At 44.3% G+C, this 21,613-nt stretch overlaps 1 protein-coding gene across 3 annotated transcripts in view; it reads right to left on the bottom strand.

Moving 5' to 3' along the window:
• The window catches only part of COL19A1 (collagen type XIX alpha 1 chain), a 1,587,177-nt gene that overhangs the window by 485,580 nt on the left and 1,079,984 nt on the right, over positions 1–21,613 (bottom strand). For all 3 annotated transcript variants that reach the window (XM_073675502.1, XM_073675503.1, XM_073675504.1), the window contains exons 25-28: positions 15,569–15,622; positions 14,616–14,705; positions 8,307–8,351; positions 7,898–7,975 (exon numbers count right to left, since the gene is read on the bottom strand). In XM_073675502.1, the coding sequence (XP_073531603.1) occupies positions 7,898–7,975; positions 8,307–8,351; positions 14,616–14,705; positions 15,569–15,622 (267 nt within the window). The remainder of the gene's footprint in view (positions 1–7,897; positions 7,976–8,306; positions 8,352–14,615; positions 14,706–15,568; positions 15,623–21,613) is intronic.

Genomic DNA, 21,613 nt, shown 5'->3' with positions numbered 1-21,613 from the left:
CGCCGTCGTGGAGCGGAGGCTAACAGAAGGCCCCAAGTCACCAGCCATACGGGTGAGCACTACACGGTACACTCAGGGATGTGGGCTACTTCTACCCGCTTACAGCAAGGTAGCCAGGAAGAGTGCAGATAGATGGGGAGGCCTACAACTCCACCTGGCCAGGGGAACTCCTGCTTGCTCACAGACTGACAAGGCCTCTTATGCTAGCCAGTACTCCCGGGAGGGTCTACCTTATAATCATCAGTAAAGACCCTGAACTGCACTGCAAAGACTCTGAGTCATTCCTGCTGCGCTCGTGCACCATCCACACTCACTGCCCTGAGGCTATACTCCTCCCGAGGGGAGTTATCCCATTTTATGCTGCGCACACAACACCAGCCTCAGCGGTCAGCCTCACAGCGGTGGTATTCCCTGACCGCAATCCACGGGTGGCGCAGTCGGACAATTAACCTCAAAACCTAAGAAAGACTGCCACTAGTTTGACCAGCCTGAGCCACGGGACCGGGTCACCGCCACGGAGACTACAGACCCCAGAGACCCGGCACCGGGTATCCCACACACGTGTACACACGGCCCAGGGGGCGCGTCACATGCAGTACAGCATATTACAAACATAAGTCCCATTATTGGGGAGTGGGTGTCCCATAGTATTTGCTTATGCCTTGCAAGCAAAAGCTGCCAAAAATTAGGACGGAGCAACTTGCAATGCCCCTTACAAGAGCCATGCAGTACAGCATATTCAAAACATAAGTCCTATTATTGGGGAGTGGGTCTCCCATAGTGTTTGCTTATGCTTTCCCAGCAAAAGCTGCCAAAAATTAGGACGGAGCAACTTGCAATGCCCCTTACAAGAGCCATGCAGTACAGCATATTACAAACATAAGTCACATTATTGGGGAGTGGGTCCATATTTGCTTATATAGTGCATATATAGTGCTTATATAGTTGCTTATATAGTTGCTTATATAGTGCTTATATAGTGCATATATAGTGGGTCCATATTTGCTTATGCTTTCCCAGCAAAAGCTGCCAAAAATTAGGATGGAGCAACTTGCAATGCCCCTTACAAGAGCCATGCAGTACAGCATATTACAAACATAAGTCCCATTATTGGGGAGTGGGTCTCCCATAGTATTTGCTTATGCTTTCCCAGCAAAAGCTGCCAAAAATTAGGATGGAGCAACTTGCAATGCCCCTTACAAGAGCCATGCAGTACAGCATATTACAAACATAAGTCCCATTATTGGGGAGTGGGTGTCCCATAGTATTTGCTTATGCCTTGCAAGCAAAAGCTGCCAAAAATAAGGACGGAGGAACTTGCAATGCTGGCACTATGGTGGTATAGTGGTGGTGGAGGCTGAGGATAAGGAGAAGAAGATTAAACAGCCGAAACGAGGAAGCGTATACCCATGTGTGGGTGTGAAGCGGTGCATGTGGATACACCTCCCGAGATAACACAGTGTATTTGACTTTATGTTACTCTGCTGTCATTTGGTGGTGATGAGAAGTCTGGCCCAATCCAGCCCTTGTTCATTTTGATAAGGGTCAGCTTGTCAGCATTGTCAGTTGACAGGCGAGTGCGCTTATCAGTTATAATTCCCCCAGCGGCACTAAAAACACGCTCCGATAACACGCTAGCGGCAGGGCAGGCCAGGACCTCCAAGGCATACAGAGCGAGTTCATTCCAAGTGTCCAGCTTGGATACCCAATAATTAAAAGGCACAGAGGAATCACAGAGGACGCTGGTACGATCGGCAAGGTACTCCCTCACCATCTTTTGAAACTTTCCACTCCTTGTGAGAGTACCCCGCGCCTCAGGGCCTGTAAGCTGGGCGGGTGTCCCAGAACGTTGACAGTGTTCCCCTGCCTCTGCTGGATTGGAGATGCATCTCTCTCGGCTGTACGCCTTGGTTGGGCAACGAACTGTGACCTCTGCCGCTAGCGTGTTCAGATGGGAATTTTTTAAGAGTTCTGCATCAAGGGCCTTCTGGTACTGCCCCATTTTTGTAGACCTCTCCACCTCAGGAATAAGAGAGTGAAAGTTCTCCTTGTAGCGGGGGTCTACAAGTGTCACCAACCAGTAATGACTGTCACCCAACATTTTGACAACGCGAGGGTCACGGTTAAGGCAGCGTAACATAAAGTCAGCCATGCGTGCCAGACTGGTAACGGGCAAGATTTCCGTTTCCTCACCAAGATGACGACTGACCATGCTCTCCTCCTCCTCCTCCTCTTCCTCCTCCCCCCTGTCCTCAGGCCACCCATGCTGAACCGACGGTATGACACTTGTACAGGTACTACCGTCTACAACGCATGATAGCTGCTCCTGTTCTTCCTCCTCCTCCTCTCCCTCATTGTCCCCCAATGCACGTTGGGATGAGATGAGGCTGGGCTGTGTGTAATCGCCCGCTACGGCTTCTTGATCCATCTCATCATACTCTGGTTGCAATGCCTCCTCTTTAATTCTCTGCAGAGAGCGTTGCAAAAGACAGACAAGTGGGATGTTGACACTAATGATGGCGTCATCGCCACTCACCATCTTGGTGGCCTCCTCAAAGTTTGTCAGGATGGTACATATGTCAGACATCCAGGTCCACTCCTGAGGTCTTATGTGTGGAGTCTGACCTGAATATCGACGGCCTTGTTGCAGCTGGTACTCCACAACTGCTCTCTTCTGCTCACAAATCCTTTGCAACATGTGGAGGGTAGAGTTCCAATGTGTGGGGACATCACACACCAGTCGGTGTGCCGGAAGCTGCAAACGCTGCGGCAACACAGCAAGGGCGGCGGAAGCTGTAGCCGACTTGCGAAAATGAGCTGACAGGCGGCGTACTTTCACGAGCAGATCTGGCAACTCGGGGTACGATTTAAGAAACCGCTGAACCACGAGGTTAAGCACATGAGCCAGGCATGATACGTGTGTGATCTCACCTCGCCTCAGAGCCGCCACCAGGTTACGGCCATTGTCACACACGACCATGCCGGGATGTAGGTTCAGCCGTCTCAGCCACAGATCTGCCTGCTCTTTCACAGCTGTCGACAACTCACAAACAGTGTGAGGTTTATCACCTAAGCTTATGAGTTTCAGCACAGCCTGTTGCCGCTTGGCGGAGGCAGTACTGCAATGCTTCCAGCTTGTAACTGATGTGATGATATCTGAGATGGAGGCTGAACATGAGGAGGAGGAGGAGGAGGATGCGCAGGAGCTGTACACTGTGGGGGCAACTCTGACTGACATAGGGCCCGCAATCCTCGGTGTAGGGAGGATGTGTTCCATCCCAAGGTCCGACTGGGTCCCGGCTTCCACTATGTTTACCCAGTGTGCCGTCAGAGAGATGTACCGTCCCTGGCCACAAGCACTTGTCCACGTGTCCATTGTCAGGTGGACTCTCCCAGTAACTGCGTTGTTGAGGGCACAGCAGATGCTTTGGGACACGTGCTTGTGTAGTGCGGGGATGGCACACCGGGCAAAATAGTGTCGGCTGGGGACCGAGTACCGAGGGACGGCCACCGCCATAAGATTGCGGAAGGATTCTGTCTCCACCAGCCTAAAAGGCAGCATTTCCAATGCAAGCAGTCGTGAAATGTGCGAATTTAGGACTGTGGCCTGTGGGGCGTTAGCTGCGAATTTCCGCTTTCGTTCAAAGGTCTGGGATATGGACAATTGAACGCTGCGGTGGGACGTGGACGTGGACGTTGATGCTGTTTCTTGACAAACTGCCATAACAAGTGAAGACTGAGAGGAGGGGGCATCTTTACATGCAGTATGGACAGGGGATTGCCTTGCACACACAACAGGGGGTTCTATTGTACGCACAACAGCGGAAGAAGCAGTGGTGACACCCGCTGACACTGGTCGTGGACCCTGGGGTTTGCCCCACAAAGTCGGGTGCTTTGCTGCCATGTGCCTGATCATGCTGGTGGTGGTCAGGCTGGTAGTTTTGTCACCCCTGCTGATGCTGGCATGGCAGGTGGAACATATGGCCTTTTTGGGGTTATCAGCAGAGTCTTTAAAAAAATCCAGACTCTGGAAGACCTACCGCTTGTACTGGCAACGTCCCTCGTGTTGGTGTTACGGGGAACGGTTGCCTGCCTTCTGTCTGCGGCCACCACACTGCTTCATCCTGCCTGTTGGGTTACTCTGCCTCTCTCCCCCTGTGTGCTGCTGGCCTCACTCTGCATGCCCTCCTTCCACGTTGGGTCAGTTATTAGATCATCCACCACCTCCTCCTCTTCCACTTGCGCACCACGATCCTCCTCCTCACTTCCTGGCAATTGTGTCTCGTCATCGTCCACCTCTTGTGACAGATTGCCATCGTCGACTTCCTGTGGCCGTGGCTGTTCAAATATTTGGGCATCGCAACATGGGATCTCCTCTTCCACCACTTCTAGCGTATCAGGCGAGGGGCCTAAATATGGAAATGGACCAGTGAACAGCTCTTCAGAGTGTCCAAGTGTGGGATCACTTGCTGTCTGACGACACTCGGCATGGTGGGAGGAAGGAGCATCAGGGTGAGGAGGAGAATGTGGTCGAGACTCACGGCTAATAAGAGTTGACCGTGTGGAAGACAGACCGGAGGTGGTGGTGCCCAGGTAACTGGAAGTATTGTCTGCTATCCAATTAATAACCTGTTCACACTGATCAGTTCTCAATACTGGTGTTGTTCTGTGCTTCCCTAGTAATTCGGTCAAGAAGTGGGAGCGAGAAGATGTGGCTGTTGGTTGTGGCACATTTTCACCTTGGCCACGGCCCCGTCCTCTGCACGAACCATCACCAGAACGTCCACTTCCACGTCCTTTGCCACGCGCCTTGCCCATTGTAAATGAAGTAAAATAGCTTACACTTGCACTACCAATGGAAAAAGGGTAATAAAGAGTAGATTAGAACAGTGGAAGAGGAAAACCACAGTTATTGTTTACTGGGGTATACCACACTTTTTTAAATAGAGATATTTGCGGCTGAACAGTGAGCGACACACTCAAACTGCTTTTTTTTTAGATACCAAAGGCCCAAAACTGGATAGTACAGCGATTTGACCCGTGGAACTGCGAAACCACACTGGGATGTCGGGCCTACACAAGACTATTTTCAACAGATATATTTTTGTGTCACAACAGTCAGGAGACACTACTGTTTTTCTTTACGGAAAAAACTACCAAAACCTGAATAATAGAGTTTTTTTACCGTGGAACAGCAAAACCACAGTTATAATTTACTGGTGCATACCAGGCTTTTTAAAATATATATATATTTGCGGCTGAACAGTGAGCGACACACTCAAACTGTGTTTTTAGATACAAATGGCCCAAAAGTGGATAATACAGAGGTTTGTACCGTGGAACTGCAAAACCACACTTGTATTTCTTGGGCCTACACCAGACTATTTTCAACAGATATATTTGTGTCTGAAAAATCAGGGAGACACTATTTTTTTTTTTTTTTTTTTTACAGCAAAAAATGCAAAAAGCAGGATAATAGAGATTTTTTACCGTGGAACAGCAAAAGCACACTTCTGTCTCTCTGGCCTACACCAGACTATTTTCAACAGATATATTTGAGTCTGAAAAATCAGGGAGACACTATTATTATTTTTATACAGCAAAAAATGCCAAAACAGGATAATAGAGATGTTTTACCATGGAACATCAAAACCACAGTAATAATTTACTGGTGTATACCAGACTTTTTAAAATATATATATATTTGCGGCTGAACAGTGAGTGACACACTCAAACTGTTTTTTTTAGATACAAATGGCCCATAGAACTGCAAAACCACACTTCTATTTCTCTGGCCTACACCAGACTATTTTCAACAGATATATTTGTGTCTGAAAAATCAGAGGCACACTTTTTTTTTGGGGGGGGGGGGGGGCACCAAAAGGTTCATAAGATGGGTATTTGTACATTGTGAAGGAGGAAAAAAAAAAGAGGATTTATATATAAAAAAAGGATTTTTCCTGGCCCCCGGGACCTGGAGCTAAGTCCAGCAATTTCAGCAACAGGAGCAGCACACAGGACTGTAATGCAGCGTTTGCTGGTATAACCACTGCGTCTCCTATACAGCCTGCCTGCCTGCCTTCCTGATATACCTGGGATGGATATTAGTCCTGAGAAGGACTGTTTGTTTGATCTGGCAGCCTTTGCAGACCCTACACTAACTATTTTGCAGGATATATCTCTCCCTAAATCAGCAGCGCTGTCCCTACACTGTCTGATCCGGAGCGACTGTGTCCAAGATGGCGGCGCCCGGTTTTAAATACTCGAGGTGACGCTGTGCGGCCAGCCAATCACTGTAATGCCCACAAACAACATGGCTGCGGCATTACAGTGACTGGCAGGCAATCCCTGCATGTTCATTGGCTCTGTAAAGAGCACCAAACATGCAGGGCGGAGACCCGAGCTCCCGCCCGAGTAACCCGGAAATGCTCGGTGCTCGCCGATCATCCCGAGTAGCGTGATGCTCGGACGAGTACCGAGCAGTGTCGAGCATGTTCGCTCAACACTAATAAACACCTAAAAAGTTATAAATATGTATAAATATCAATAATTGGATTTCTTGTAGTCGATCTAAATGTGTGGAATTTGACCACTATCAGCATTATGTAACAACTCCCAATTAAAGTTCATCCATCTGCTATTACTGATCACAGATATTGGTGTCACAAAGGGCTCATGCAGACGACGGTATTTTTTTCAGTCCGAGTGTGATCAGACAAAACATTGGATCACACTAGGAGCAATGTTATTCTATGGGGCCAAGCACATGTCCGATTTTTTCCTTGGATGGACTCTTTTCGAGGAAAACATTGCAGCATGCTCAATTTGCCTCCGATATTCGAATCACACTTGGCGATGAAAGTCAATGAGTGTGTGGAATATGCGTGAAAATCGGACCGCACTCATATGTCAAATGATATCTGAGTGCGGTCCAATTTTCACGGACTGACAGAATCGAGAAGATGGGAGAATTTTTTTTCTTAATTTTCTCCTCATCCGAGAAAATTGGATCACACTGTGATCAAACTGTGATCAAACTTATCAGAGTTTGATCAGGGTGTGATTATCATAATTGGCTCAATTCTCTCTGATGAGAGCAAATACTGTCATGTGACCCCGGCCTTATTGTGCTGTTTTACTGCTCATTTTTTACCGGCGTCTCAGAACATTTGTTCTAAATGTTCACAATATACACAAATATAAATTGGGCAATATCTTCTTGAAGCACAAGGCCTCTGTAATGCCAGAGATCAGGGATGTAATGATCATGGTTTCAAGGGTGTGAACACAACAGGTCTCAGAGGAGCAAGGGGTCACGTACTGCTGCATAGCTAGCCAGAAGAAGCAGCAATTTCACTTCACTTGCAAACAAAGTGCTTTGCCCAATTACCAGACAGCGTTGTGCATACAAGTAAGAGACTGTTTACCTGGGAGGAGAGGATCCGGCGCTAGCGCCAGTTCATGTGCAATATAATATATGTAGTCCTGTTTGCTTCACTCATAGAGCTCATTGGAGTGCAGAGCACAGTGGTCAGAACTTAAACTGCAGAGAACTCTTGGGAGTGTAAGTAATACACAGAAATATGGAATGTGCACATGTTCTCACCAACCCCCAGTTTTTCCAGTTTATACAGAATACAATTATCAAAGCTGAATTACAAGACAATTGTATATTTTGGCTTTAAAGATGAATCTGTGCAGAATTAAAATAATTTAATCTCGGGCAAATAAATGTAATCAATGCATGTTAGATCATTGCCAAGTTCTGCTAATTGCTAATATGATAAAATCATTTTGAGGTGATTAAGCATGTACTATCTTGTGGCTAAGGTACCAGTATCCATCACCTTCTTACTATCGATATTTATGTGTAATAGGGAAACACATAAGGACTTACCTGGCGACCTTCTGTGACTGATCCAGGTAACCCTGGCTCCCCAGGAGACCCCTGTACACCTGGTAGACCTCTTTCTCCCTATTAAATTAATTCTGAATATGTTAAATGGAAAGAGACTCATATTTACGAAAAATAGTCAGTATAATATGCATATCATATTTATGTGGCTATGGATACTTTCATACATGTATTTCATACACAGTACTGGAAGGTAAGAGGAAAAGCACTTCTTGTAATAAGATATACAATACCACTTCCCATAATAAGATATACTAAAAGGTTTCATAAATTTATATACTATATACTGAAACAAAACAAAAAACTAACCAGTTACACTTTCAGTAATTAAAAACCTGCCCTCTCATATTATTTCAAATTATGAAACTCAAATGCTATAATTGAAACCAACCTTGGGGCCCCGTGGACCAGGTGCACCAGACATCCCATCTGGTCCCTAATAATAATTAAAAGGGAGAAAAATATTCTTATGAAGTTTTATAATGTATTAGCTTTGTTTTCAAAGGGAATCTTCTTTTTGCCACCTAACCTGGGAGTAGCCACTCCAGAGATGTCACTTAATGGGCTGCTTGCTGTTGTTTTGATAAAACACTTTATCAGAAGGAGACTATCATTCGAGGATGATTTGGCCTGCTGCCATGTAGTCCAGCTACAACCACACCACTGATTGGCAAATTTTCTCCTAAGCACATTGCACAAAGAAAGCTGCCAATCAGTGGTGTGTGTGGGGTTATACAGACATCATAGAAAAAGAAGCATGTATGTCCATTTGGCTCACCATTAAAATAAGTATTTATTACGAATAACATCAAAGGGATAAAAGAAGACACAAATAATATAAACACATTTAAAAAGTCATTATGCTATGCATACACAAATTAATTGTGTCTGAAATAAGACTAACCCCCATCATCATCTGACTATCAATTCACAAGAAGCCCAACAAACAATCCATGAATATAAAAGCTTTGTTTAAGAGATATATAGAGGGCTATACAGAGCTCAGCATACAGAGAATTGGTAGATCAGCAGCAGATAAAACACTAATTTTATAAAAAAAATATAGCATGCAGCACAGTAAGTGACACATCGCTGGAATTAGGGTATCCACTCAAACTGTGCTGCTCTCAAATGTTGTAGCAATAACCTGGTGACAGATTCCCTTTAAGAATATTGCAAAGATGATAGCGCTATGTTGTTAGTTTCTACCATTATGAAACATTTCACAGTCAGAAAGAAGTTCAATTCTGCTTATCTAAGACGTTTAATTGGATCTTCCAAAATGTCAGATATTTAACCCCTTTACAGCCCAAGGCGTACTAATACGTACCTGCGCCCTGGGCTTTAAGAGCTGTGCGGGCGCGATCGCCGCCGGTTGTCAGCTGATTGTCACAGCTGACACCCGATGCTATGAGCAGGGAGTGGTCCCGCACCGCTCCCGGCAAATTAACCCCCGCAATGCTGTGATCAAAGTCGCAGCATTGCGGGGGCAAGGGGAGGTGATCGCAATACTCACCTACTCTCCTGGCCTCCAGCGCTGTCTGCCGCGGCTTCCAGGATGTTGCCATGACGACCCAATGTCGTCATGACAACATCCGGGTCACCAGACAGCAGGAAGATACTTTGGTCATGCGCAGTGCATGACCAAAGTATCTTCTGCGTCTTAAGCGCTGACAGCCTGTATAGCACAGGGATGGTGCTCCATCCCTATGCTATACAGGCGATTAGAATGTAAAAAGTGAAAGTCCCAAAGAATTAAAGTCCAAAAAGTGTTAAAAAAGTAAAATAAAAAAATTGTAAAAATATAAAAAAAAAATAAAAATAATAATCCACCAAAAATAAAAATATAATGTACCCATCAATAAATATTAATATGAAAAAAACAATAAAAGTACACATATTTGGTATCGCCGCATCTGGAACGACCTGACCTATAAAACTGTCCCACTAGTTAACCCCTTTTATGAACATGGTAAAAAACATAAATAAAAAACGAAGCAAGAAAAAATGCTTTATCATCATACCTCCAAACAAAAAATGGAATAACAGGCGATCAAAAAGACGAATTTAAATAAAAATGGTACCACTGAAAACGTCATCTTGTCCAGCAAAAAACAAGATGCCATACAGCTCCATCAGCCCAAAAATAAAAAAGTTATAGCTCTCAGAATAAAGCGATGCAAAAAAATATTTTTTTCTATAAAATAGCTTTTATTGCGTAAAAGCGCCAAAACACAAAAAAACTATATAAATGTGGTACCGCTGTAAATGTACTGACCCGAAGAATAAAGCTACCTTATCAATTTTACCACATGCGGATCAGTAAAAAAAAAAAAAACATAAAAACAATTCCGGAATTGCTGTTTTTTGTTTATTCTGCCTCTCAAAAATCGGAATAGAAAGCGATCAAAAAATGTCACGTGCCTGAAAATGGTACCAATAAAAACATCAACTCACCCCGCAAAAAACACGATGTCACATGACTCTGTCGGACAAAATATGGAAAAATTCTAGCTCTCAAAATATGGCGATGCAAAAACTAGATTGTACAAAAAAATGCGTCTTTTAGTGCGTGACAGCTGTAAATCATAAAAACCCAATATGATTCTGGTATCACTGTAATAGCACCCACCCGAAGAATAAAGTCATCTAATTACTTATACCGCACGAGGTATAAAATAAACTCTAGGGCTAGGTTAGGGTTGTGTTAGGGTTAGGGTTGGGGTTGGGGTTAGGGTTGGGCTAGGGTTAGGGTTGGGGTTGGGGTTAGGGTTGGGCTAGGGTTGGGCTAGGGTTGGGGTTAGGGTTGGGCTAGGGTTGGGGTTAGGGTTGGGCTAGGGTTGGGGCTGGGGTTAGGGTTGGGCTAGGGTTAGGGTTGGGGTTGGGGTTAGGGTTGGGCTTGGGTTAGGGCTGGGGTTGTGGTTAGGGTTAGGCTAGGGTTAGGGTTGGGGTTGGGGTTAGGGTTGGGCTAGGGTTAGGGTTGGGCTAGGGTTAGGGTTGGGCTAGGGTTGGGGTTAGGATTGGGCTAGGGTTAGGGTTGGGGTTGGGGTTAGGGTTGGGCTAGGGTTAGGGTTGGGCTCGGGTTAGGGTTGGGGTTGGGGTTGGGGTTAGGGTTGGGCTAGGGTTAGGGTTGGGCTAGTGTTGGGGTTGGGGGTGGGCTAGGGTTAGGGTTGGGCTAGGGTTGGGGTTGGGGTTAGGGTTGAGCTAGGGTTAGGGTTGGGGTTGGAGTTAGGGTTGGGCTAGGGTTAGGGTTGGGGTTGTATTAGGGTTGGGGTTAGGGTTAGGGTAAAAAAAAGATGACGATATGGCGACTAGTGTGGAGCGCAAGTGCTCGCTACTTGAGTTTGCATTGGGTGCTCGGGTATGCACTGAGTATGGCGGTGCTCAAGCGACATGCTTGAGTCTCCGCCCCATATGCTTAGTTGCCAAAAAACCTCGGGGGATTGCCTGCCATGCATGAGCGATCCCTGCATGTTTTTTTTTGGGTGTCTAATAACCGTGAAACATGCGGGTGGGGACTTGAGCATTTCACTAGAGCACACGCGATACATGGTGCATACCCGAGTACCCGATGCAAACTCAAGTAGCGAGCACTTGCGCTCAAGACTAATGACAACTTATTCAATATGATGACCTAATGTTATCAATTCTGTGTCGTACCTCTGGATTCAAAATGTTCACTATACCCTTTGATAAAATCTGTGAGGGGTGTAGTTTCCAAAGTGGGGTTGTGGCACCCCAGGGGTCTGGTTGCCACAGTAATAGAAATATTATGTCTGAGAGCAAGTGGGAGGTTTCTCTGGTCAGGAGCCCTAAGCATGCAACACTGCCCGCCCAGGCCTGGGAGGGGAGGAATCTGCCCTTATAAACTGGGTCTGGGGCGGGATTAAGTCAGTTAGAGCTTGGAGAGGGAAAGATACAGCAGGAGCTCTGTAGGAGCAGGAGTGAGAGCCAGAGGCTGGATGCTAGATAGCTCGCCTTGGGTGAAGACACTAAACCCGGACACGGAGTCCGAGGCTGTGGGGACATCCAGGTCCAGCAGCAGAATCCAACCAGCAGGGGATTCCAGGTCCTCTGGCCTTAGAAGCCCGGAGGCACGGTCACAAGCAAGGGACCAGCACCGCCGTCGTGGAGCGGAGGCTAACAGAAGGCCCCAAGTCACCAGCCATATGGGTGAGCACCACACGGTATACTCAGGGACGTGGGCTACTTCTACCCGCATAGAGCAAGGTAGCCAGGAAAGAGTGCAGATAGACGGGGAGGCATAGAACTCCACCTGGCCAGGGGGAGATCCTGCTTGCTCACAGACTGACCAGGCCTCTACTGCTAACCAGTACTCCCGGGAGGGTCTGCTTTATACCATCAGTAAAGACCCTGAACTGCACCACACGTCTCTGTGTTTCATCGCCGCACCGGCACCATTAGTACTGGGACGCTCACACCATCACTCCCATCATCCACACTAGCTGCCTTGAGGCAATACTTCTCCCGTGGGGAGTTATCCCATATTCAGCTGCGCAAACAACATCAGCCTCAGAGGTCTGCAGCGCAGCGGCGGTCCCCACTGACCGCAATCCACGGGTGGCGTTGTCTGACATTTGTTATTACACTAAGACTGCCACTGGTTTGACCACCCTGAGCCACGGACCGGGTCGCCGCCACACTGAGACTACCACCCCCAGCATCCCACCAGCGATCTGGCTCCGGGTATCCCCTGCACAACACAGGCCCAGGGGGCGAGTCAGGGTCACTCGTGGGGGGTTTCCACTATTTAGGCACATCTGGGGCTCTCCAAACATGACATGGCGTCCGCTCTCAATTCCAGCCAATTTTGCATTCAAACAGTCACACAGTGCTCCTTCCCTTCTGAACTCTGCCGTGCACCCAAACACTGTATTTTCCCCACATATGGGGTATTGGCGTACTCAGGAGAAATTGCACAACAGTTTTTGGGGTCTATTTTCTCCTCTTACCCTTGTGAAAATACAAAAATTGGGGCTAAAACGTCATTTTTTTGTGGAAAAAGTTAGATTTTTTTATTTTCACGGCTCCATATTATAAACTTCTGTAAAGCACTTGGGGGTTCAGGGTGCTCACCACACATCTAGATAAGTTCCCTGAGGGGTCTAGTTTCCAAAATGGTGTCACTTGTGGGGGTTCTCCACTGTTTAGGCACATCAGGGGCACATCCGCTAATTATTCAAGCAAATTTTACATTCAAAAAGTCGAATGGCACTCCTTCCCTTCCGAACACTGCCGTATGCCCAAACAGTGGTTTTCCCCCACATTTGGGGTATCGGCTTACTCAGGAGAAATTGCACAACAAATTCTATTGTGAAATTTCTCAGGTTACCCTTATGAAAATGCAAAATTGGAAGCTGAAAAACATTTTTGTGGGAAAAATGTGAAAATTTTATTTTTATGGCTCAATGTTATAACTTCTGTGAAGCACCTGGGGATTCAAGGTGCTCACCACACATCTAGATAAGTTCACAGAGGGGTCTAGTTTCCAAAATGGTGTCACTTGTGGGGGGTTTCCACTGTTTAGGCACATCAGGGGTCTCCAAACGCAACATGGCATCCGCTAATTATTGAAGCAAATTTTACATTCAAAAAGTCAAATGGCGCTGCTTATCTTCCGAGCCTTGCTGTGCGCCCTAACAGTGTTTTTTCCCCACGTATGGGGTATCTGCGTGCTCAGGGGAAATTGCACAACAAATTTTGGGGTCCATTTTTTCCTGTTACCTCTACAAAAATAAAAAAAATTGAGTCTAAAGTAACATTTTTGTGAAAAAAGTTAAATGTTAATTTTTTTCTTCCACATTCCAAAAATTCCTGTGAAGCACCTGAAGGGTTAATAAACTTCTGGAATGTGGTTTTGAGCACCTTGAGGGGTGCAGTTTTTAGAATGGTGTCACTTTTGGTTATTTTCTGTAATAAAGACCCCTCAAAGTGACGTGGTCCCTAAAAAAATGGTTTTGTAAATTTTGTTGGAAAAATGAGAAATCACTGGTCAACTTTTAACCCTTATAGCTCCCTATTAAAAAAAAAAAATTGTTTCCAAAATTGTGCTGATGTAATGTAGACATGTGGGAAATGTTATTTATTAACTATTTTGTGTGACATATCGCTCTGATTTACGGGCATAAAAATGCAAATTTTGAAAATTTTGCAATTTTCTAAATTTTTGCCAAATTTCCATTTTTTTCACAAATAAAGGCAAGTGATATCAAAAATTTTTTACCACAATCATGAAGTACAATATGTCACAAAAAAACAGACTCCAAATCAGGGGGATCCGTTGAAGCGTTCCAGAGTAATTACCTCATAAAGTGACAGTGGTCAGAATTGTAAAAATTGGCCTGGTCATTAACGTGCAAACCACCTTGGGTTGTAAAGGGGTTAATAACGCCACAGGACTTGAACAAACATTCAAGACTGAAGCTTTTATATTTGGCGTCAAACATTTTATTCAGTCAATTTACTATTTTACCATATAGATCTAAAGAGAAGAATGATAGGATGAAAATGTTGAGATTGAATGAAGTCTGTTGGAGAGCTATGAGCACAAACTGTGTATCTATTTATCTATCTATCTATCTATCTATCTATCTAGTACAAATATACACACACATATACACACAAAGAGCATATAATTAGATTACTTGCTAGAAAAGAATAATAAAGCATAAATTCTTACCGGGTCTCCAGGTAATCCAAATCCTGGTGGTCCAGGTTCTCCTTTGGAACCTGGAGGACCTGGAGATCCAATAGGACCACCTGAATCCCCCTTTGAAATAAATGACAAGTGTTTTAACATGTTCTTAAAGCATGGAGTCACATACTGTAAAACAGAATCCTCAAACCATTGCTTTCTATGATTTCTGTCAGAAGTTGTAATTATTTTGTACCTTTTTGTTGAGCTGTAATATTGTGGTTAAATATTGATATAACTAGTATATAATATGGTCGCAAATACAGTGGAAAACCAGAAAAAAATACTGCAAAAAGAAAAATATTTAGCATAAACTTTATTACATTGCAAGACACAACTTTCCTAATGAGAAAATCAAAGAAATTATAGTTATAAAACAAGTGGGCGTTATACATTGTTAAAATGTTAAATAAATATTTCTTAGCAACTATTACTAAGTGAATTTTTTATTTATTTTGTCTTAATTACATCTTAAAATATAATAATGAATCAGTGAGCAAGCAAACTCAATCTGAGATGATTCACTAAATTAAGTTATTTTAAATTTTCCTTCTGCATACTTTTTAAAGGACTTGTCCAGTTAAATAAAACAAGTAAACATCACTTGTGACAACTTGTTAATCATGAGGGTCTGACCTCTAGAACCTGCACCGATCAACAGAATGGGGAATTTTAATCCCCGTTAGAAATACAGCGGCAGTGCGAATGCTTAACTTGCACTCCATTCATTGTCAATGGGGTTGTCGAGCTTTGCTTTTTCTGGCAGCCCCATAGAGAATGAATAGAGTCTTGGGATGTGGATAAAAGTTGCTCTTATGGGAAAAAATATTGGTAGGACACCCACCAATTAGCAAATATCACCTATCCCTTTGATAACTTGTTTTAACCAGAGAGCAACGTTAAAGTTTAATAAAAAGAATAAGTTAAAAAATATATACCTTTTCTCCTTTGGTGCCTGATTTTCCTGGTATTCCATGTTCTCCTGGTAATCCCTGTTGTAATAGTAACATTTTGGTATATTTCATATCTTTAAAGCGAACCTGTCAGCAGGATTTTGCTAAGTAAACGACAGGCATTGCCATGTTGGGGCTGCTGCACTAATTAATATAATATCTGAGGTGAAGAAATCCATCTTGTGTAATCAGTGTTTGCAGTTTTGAGTTAATGAGATTCTCGTGCTCCTGGGCGGGACTGTAGGCAGGGTCTTTCCTTGGATCTCTAGGCCAGATCAGCAAGAAAAGATTTGCCCAGAGGCCCACCCCTGTCTCTTTCTGTCTGGTTTTCTCTATTATGATGAACATACTTGTGCTTTGGGGCAGGCCTGTGGGCAGGTCTTATCTTGGTGATCTGGCCTAGAGCACCAAGGAAAGACCCTGCCTACAGTCCCGCGCCGAAGTAGGAGAATATCATTAACTCAAAACTGCAAATACTGATTACACAAGAACCACAAGACGGATTTCTTCACCTCAGCTATTATATTAATCACTGCAACAGCCCCAACATGACACTGCCTGTAGTTTACTTTACAAAATCCTGCTGACAGGTTTGCTTTAAGTTTATAAATTCATGAAAACACTTGAAAATATAGGATTACAATATAAATTAATCTACATTACATTTTAAATAGATGAAGTCCCTTAATCATTTTATTCTTAAATTCAATTAAACCACAGGCTGGAGAAAAACACTTGACTCATAGCTTTCAATTATTATGTTTCTTTTATTTTTAAAGGAATTCAGAAATACTTTGCTAGGCCTCCTTCACATGTCCATGTTTGCAGTACGTGTGGCATCCACACGTACCCATTATAACCTATGGTGTTGTGCACATGTCTGCATTTTTACATGGACCGTGGGTCCATGTGAACCACAAGGAGAAATGTTCATTTTTTTCAGGCAGCACGAATGACAATGACCAATACAAGCTTGTGGGTCCGTGAAAAACACATACAGCACACGGATGGCATCCATGTGACATCCATGTGTTGTACGTGTTTAATATTGCAAAATATAGGAGAAGCTTTGTAATTTCATTGTTTATTTATCCATACCAGAAAAACATGGATGGCACACTGAGGACACACTGATCCAAAACACTGATAACATTGGTACTGTTTTTTCCTCTGCAGATTTTATACGGGGGCCGAAGGGGCTGTGAAAAGGGTGTAAAGGGGGCCTTAGGGAAATCGGAGTCCCTTGAGCAGGGGTGCACAACTTTTTTTTAGTCTAAGGCTATGTGCCCATGTAGCAGATTTCATGCAGAGCGTTTTTGCCTCTCTCTGGCAGAAAAAACGCATGCAGATTTACATGCGTTTTTTCTGCCAGAGAGAAGCGTTTATTCAGCGTTTTTACATGCGTTTTCGCATTCGTTTTTTCAAGCACTTTTCCAAGCGATTTTGAGCATCACTTGGAAAAGTGCTTGACAAGTTGGTCACACAATATAAATCCATGCAACCGGCATGGATTTATTTTGTTTGACCAACTTAGATGCTTTAAATGCTGCATCTATAGTAAAAAAAAAGAATTAAAAAGTTAAAAAACCTGTATACTCACCTCTCCGGTCTGCTCCCGGCGGCGTCCTCTCTCTTCAGCGTCCCGCAGTGTACTTGCAGGACCTGCACACAACCATCACCTGACTAAATGACGTCACCACAGGTCCTGCAAGTACACCGCGGGACGCTGAGGAGAGAGGACGACTCCGGGAGTAGACCGGAGAGGTGAGTATACAGGTCTTTATTTGTTTTTAACTTTTTTATTTCTTTTTTTCACCGCGTGGTAGCTGGGATGAAGAGGAGTTGTAGTCTCCTCTTCATCCTGGGTACCACATACACCACGATTATGCTGCAAATTTGCAGCCATTGAATTTAACTGAAACACAGCAAATCCACATATACCTGCGGATTTGCTGTGTTTCAATGTTCCTCAATAGCCGCGAATTTGCAGCGTAATCGCGGTAGAAATGGTCATGCTGTGTTTTGCAATGCAATGCGAATTCGGCACGCTAATTAGAGCATCATGTACACAGCACATCTGAATTCACATTACTTTGCATGGCAGAGGGTTTTACAAGGGTTTTCGCGGCCATACAAACGCCGCAAAAACGCTTCAAAAACGCTACGTGGGCACATTTTCATCTTTTTCTACTTTAGGGGGCCACAATAAAACTCAAGCTGCTTGGTGACGTACTAATATGGTATTGATACTCAAATAGTAGCTAAATAATGAAATTCTCATATATACTCAAATGTAGATTTGTTAATTATTCCCTATCTGCTGCTTTTCAAGTCCTATTCTATTAAATGGTATGCACATCAGTCACAGATATATAGACGACATCTTCACCATTTGGTGCGGCGATGTGTCTGTCATACTGATATTTTTTGATATTCCTAAATTCTAATGGTTTAAACCTCAAATTTACTCATTTTTCTCAGAACAAATCTATTGTTTTCCTGGATGTAGAACTCCCATGAGTGGAACACTCACCTATTATTACTAAAACATGAAGGAAACCAAGCTCAGGCAATATCATAGTTTTTGCATGTAGTCATCATTTGCCACATACTATCAAATCCATCCCTGTCAGAGAGCTCACTAGGGCCAGATTATATCGTAGCACTAATGCACTTTTTTGAACAAAAATCTATTATTGTCTCGAACAGATTGGAAAAACAAGTCAAAAACGAATTCCGCACAGAGCTTTTAATATCACAAATAACATGATACTCTGATTAATAGCAAAACATCAACTAAGGACAAAGAAACAACCAACAAAAAACAACTTTGGCCTTACAATATAGTCCATATTTCAATAAAATTGCAAAAATAGTTCGCAATTATTTACCCATCTTAAATGATGACCATGTTCTGAAATCGATGCTCAAAAATGGCATGCAAATAAAACCCAGAAAAGCATCATCTTTGGAAAACCCATGAAAAATGATAAAAGTCATTAAACATGACTAAATATCAAATGATTTTACAAATGTGGCCAAAATCCATGTAAAACATGTTTAAATGTCCAGAAGAAAAGGTTTCTTTGATGCCAAGAATAAAAATGAATATCCCATCAAGAATTTTTTAAATTGCAACATTGCAACTCCGATCACGTTATTTATGTCATTGAATGTTCACAATGTGGATTGAAATACATGGGTTGCACCACGAGGTTTAAAAACTCAGATCACAGAACATTTAAAAGACATTTACCAACCAAGCAACAGGAATATTTCCAATGCTGCCAAACATTTTATTAATAAACTTAACAGTTTGTGGTATATGCTATAGAACAGATACCCTTTTGTAATCGGTGGGGGGGGTTAAAAGAGAACAATCTCCACATAACTAGAGAAGAGCAAATGTTTAAATTTTCGATTTGGGTAACGATGGCCGAATTTGCAATATTTGCCGATTTATTAGTCGAATGTTCATCGAACGTTACCAAACGCCATACGATTCAGTGGGGGGACAAAAAAAACGCATACACAACACCTTAAAATGGGCCCAAAAGCTGCCAAAACACATCAAATTATGGGTAGACACCTGGAAAGTGCCATCAATTGACCCAGAGTACAAGTACTATAATTATTATTACTATTACAGCGACGTTTATCCCGTGGCTCTTTACATGTGAAAAGGAGTCACCATCGGTGACTCATCGACTGGTACAAGAGGAGAGAGGACCCTGCCCCCCGAGGGCACACAAACAATCTACAAGGGATGGGTGACGATACAGTAGGTCAGGGTACAGCTAGTTGTGCAGCGGTATGCTGGAGCGAGGCTTACCGCAGATTGTACGCTTGTCACAAGAAGTGGGTCTTCAGCTTCCTTTTTCAAGGTTTCCACGGTAGGCGACAGTCTGATATGTTTGGGTACAGTGTTATCATAGTAGGGGAGAAGCACGGGACAAAACTGTTGAGAGCCTAAATCACGTTAAGCTTCCAGGAGCTCACAACTGAGAGGATTAACCCCTGCACCGATTAATATGAATGCAAAAGGCTTCTTTTTAATGACTGCAGGAGTGGGAGGAATCAGACGCTGCGGTCTTCTGGCTACTCTCTGTCACGGTAAACCCATGACACCTTGCAAGCTTCAACACAATGTTCACAAGGTAGACAACAGCAGTGGTCGGTCTCCTAGACAGCGAGCTAACTCCTTTATGATGATAGAGGACAACATCTGCAAGTAGTTTGGATGTTCTCCCCATGCTTGCGGGGGTTTATTCCAGTTTCTCTGGTTAACTCCTCAGTAAAAAAGCAGCCATAGAGGAGTGTTCACAGTTGAAAAAATTAGGGCCTGACACCACCATTTCCGTGGCCAACAGGTTGGAGATGGTGGATTTCCACCTCTTAGCTTTGTCATGTGTGGGAGGAAACAATCTTTTACGTGACCACAACTGCGGGACTGAGGGTGCTGAGAGAGGGCGGAGTACGGTGAAATGGACAAACTGCTGGACTGTGAGTGAGGCGCAGGCACAGATGTTACAGTGGATTGAGAAACGTGTGGTTTGCTCGATGAAACAAACATAGCAGGCATGTCCGCTTCCATTACAGCTGACAGGCTCTCACTCAGACTGACTGGAGCAGATAGAGAAGCAGAGGTTCTGCAGTAAGAGATATGTGTGCCTTGGCATGGTAACAGAGGAGAAGGAAGAAGCAGCAGATGCGGTTGATGGGGCAGCTTATTGTTGTTGAGGTCTTCTGGTCCGCATTTTAGCGCAGTGAGATTGTCAGAGTAACGCATGTTGATTGTGCATGTGAAGGTGTAGGACGCAGAAGCAGTGGAGGAAGTGTGAAATACAGAGGTTTCTTCTGCAAGCCTTGGGGATTCCAAGATTTGTGGAACAGCCCTTTCCCCACCTGTCCCCACAGCCACCAGAATCACCCAATGCCCAGTCAGTAAGATGTAACGCCCTTGGCCATGCTTACTTGTCCAGGTGTCTGTGGTGAAATGCACCCTGGCAGATATAGATTTAGTCAAGGAATGGGTGATGTTGTCTGCAACATGATGGTGTAGCGCAGGCACAGCTTTCTTAAAGAAGTAATGGCGATTGGGCAACTGGTACTGGGGGACTGCGACGGCCATCAGCTTTCAGAAACCGTCTGTATCTACCAGGTGGAAAGGCAGCATTTCCATGGCCAACAGATTTGAGATGGTGAAGTTCAACCTCTTAGCTTTGTCATATGTAAGATAAAACAATCTTTTACGTGAGTACAACTGCAGGACCGACGGCTGGCTGCGGTGCTGAGAGAGGGCAGAGTACGGTGAAATGGACAAACTGCTGGACTGTGAGTGAGGTGCAGGCGCAGATGTTACGGTGGATTAAGAAACGTGTGGTCTGCTCGGTGAAACCAATACAGTGGGCATGTCGGCTTCCGTTACAGGTGATGAGCACTCACTCAGCCTGACTGAAGCGGGAAGAGAACAAGAAGTTTTGAGGTGGGAGACCGACGTGCCAATACTTGGCATGGTAACAGAGGAGGAGGAAGAAGCAGTGGATTCGGTTGATGGGGCAGCTGATAGTAGTTGAGGTCCACTGGTCTGCATTTTAGCGCAGTGAGATTCCCAGTGTAACACATGTTGTGTGAGCATGTGAAGGTTCATGCATGTAGTAGTTAAATTATTGCACTTTTTCCCTCTACTGAGTTTTTTCTTGCAAAGTGTGCCGATAACGTGAGTTCGCTCATCCTTTTCTGTCTCAAAAAAGGCCCAGGCTAGGCAACCCTTGCCACCCCTGTGAGCAGCAGACCCCTGACCACTGCTGGCCACAGCCGCAGTAGTGGCTAAGGATGCAGTGCTCCTCGTGCTTGCATCACTCTGTGTCTGCGCCGTAGGGCAGAAGGTAACCTCCTCGTCTCCCTCCTCAGATGAGCTACTCGGCTGCATGACTCTGGGTTCACACCAAGTAGGATCTTCAACCTCATCATCATCCAAAATGTTATCCCATTCTTTGCCTTCAGAGAGACCTTTCTCCTCTTGTTGCC

Source organism: Phyllobates terribilis, unplaced genomic scaffold (genome assembly GCF_046119375.1).
Source record: "Phyllobates terribilis strain yellow unplaced genomic scaffold, ASM4611937v1 Scaffold_3__8_contigs__length_932513732, whole genome shotgun sequence".
Taxonomy (NCBI): Eukaryota; Metazoa; Chordata; class Amphibia; order Anura; family Dendrobatidae; genus Phyllobates; species Phyllobates terribilis.
The sequence above is the reverse complement of the archived record's forward strand: the minus strand, read 5'-3'. Positions and strand labels throughout refer to the sequence as shown.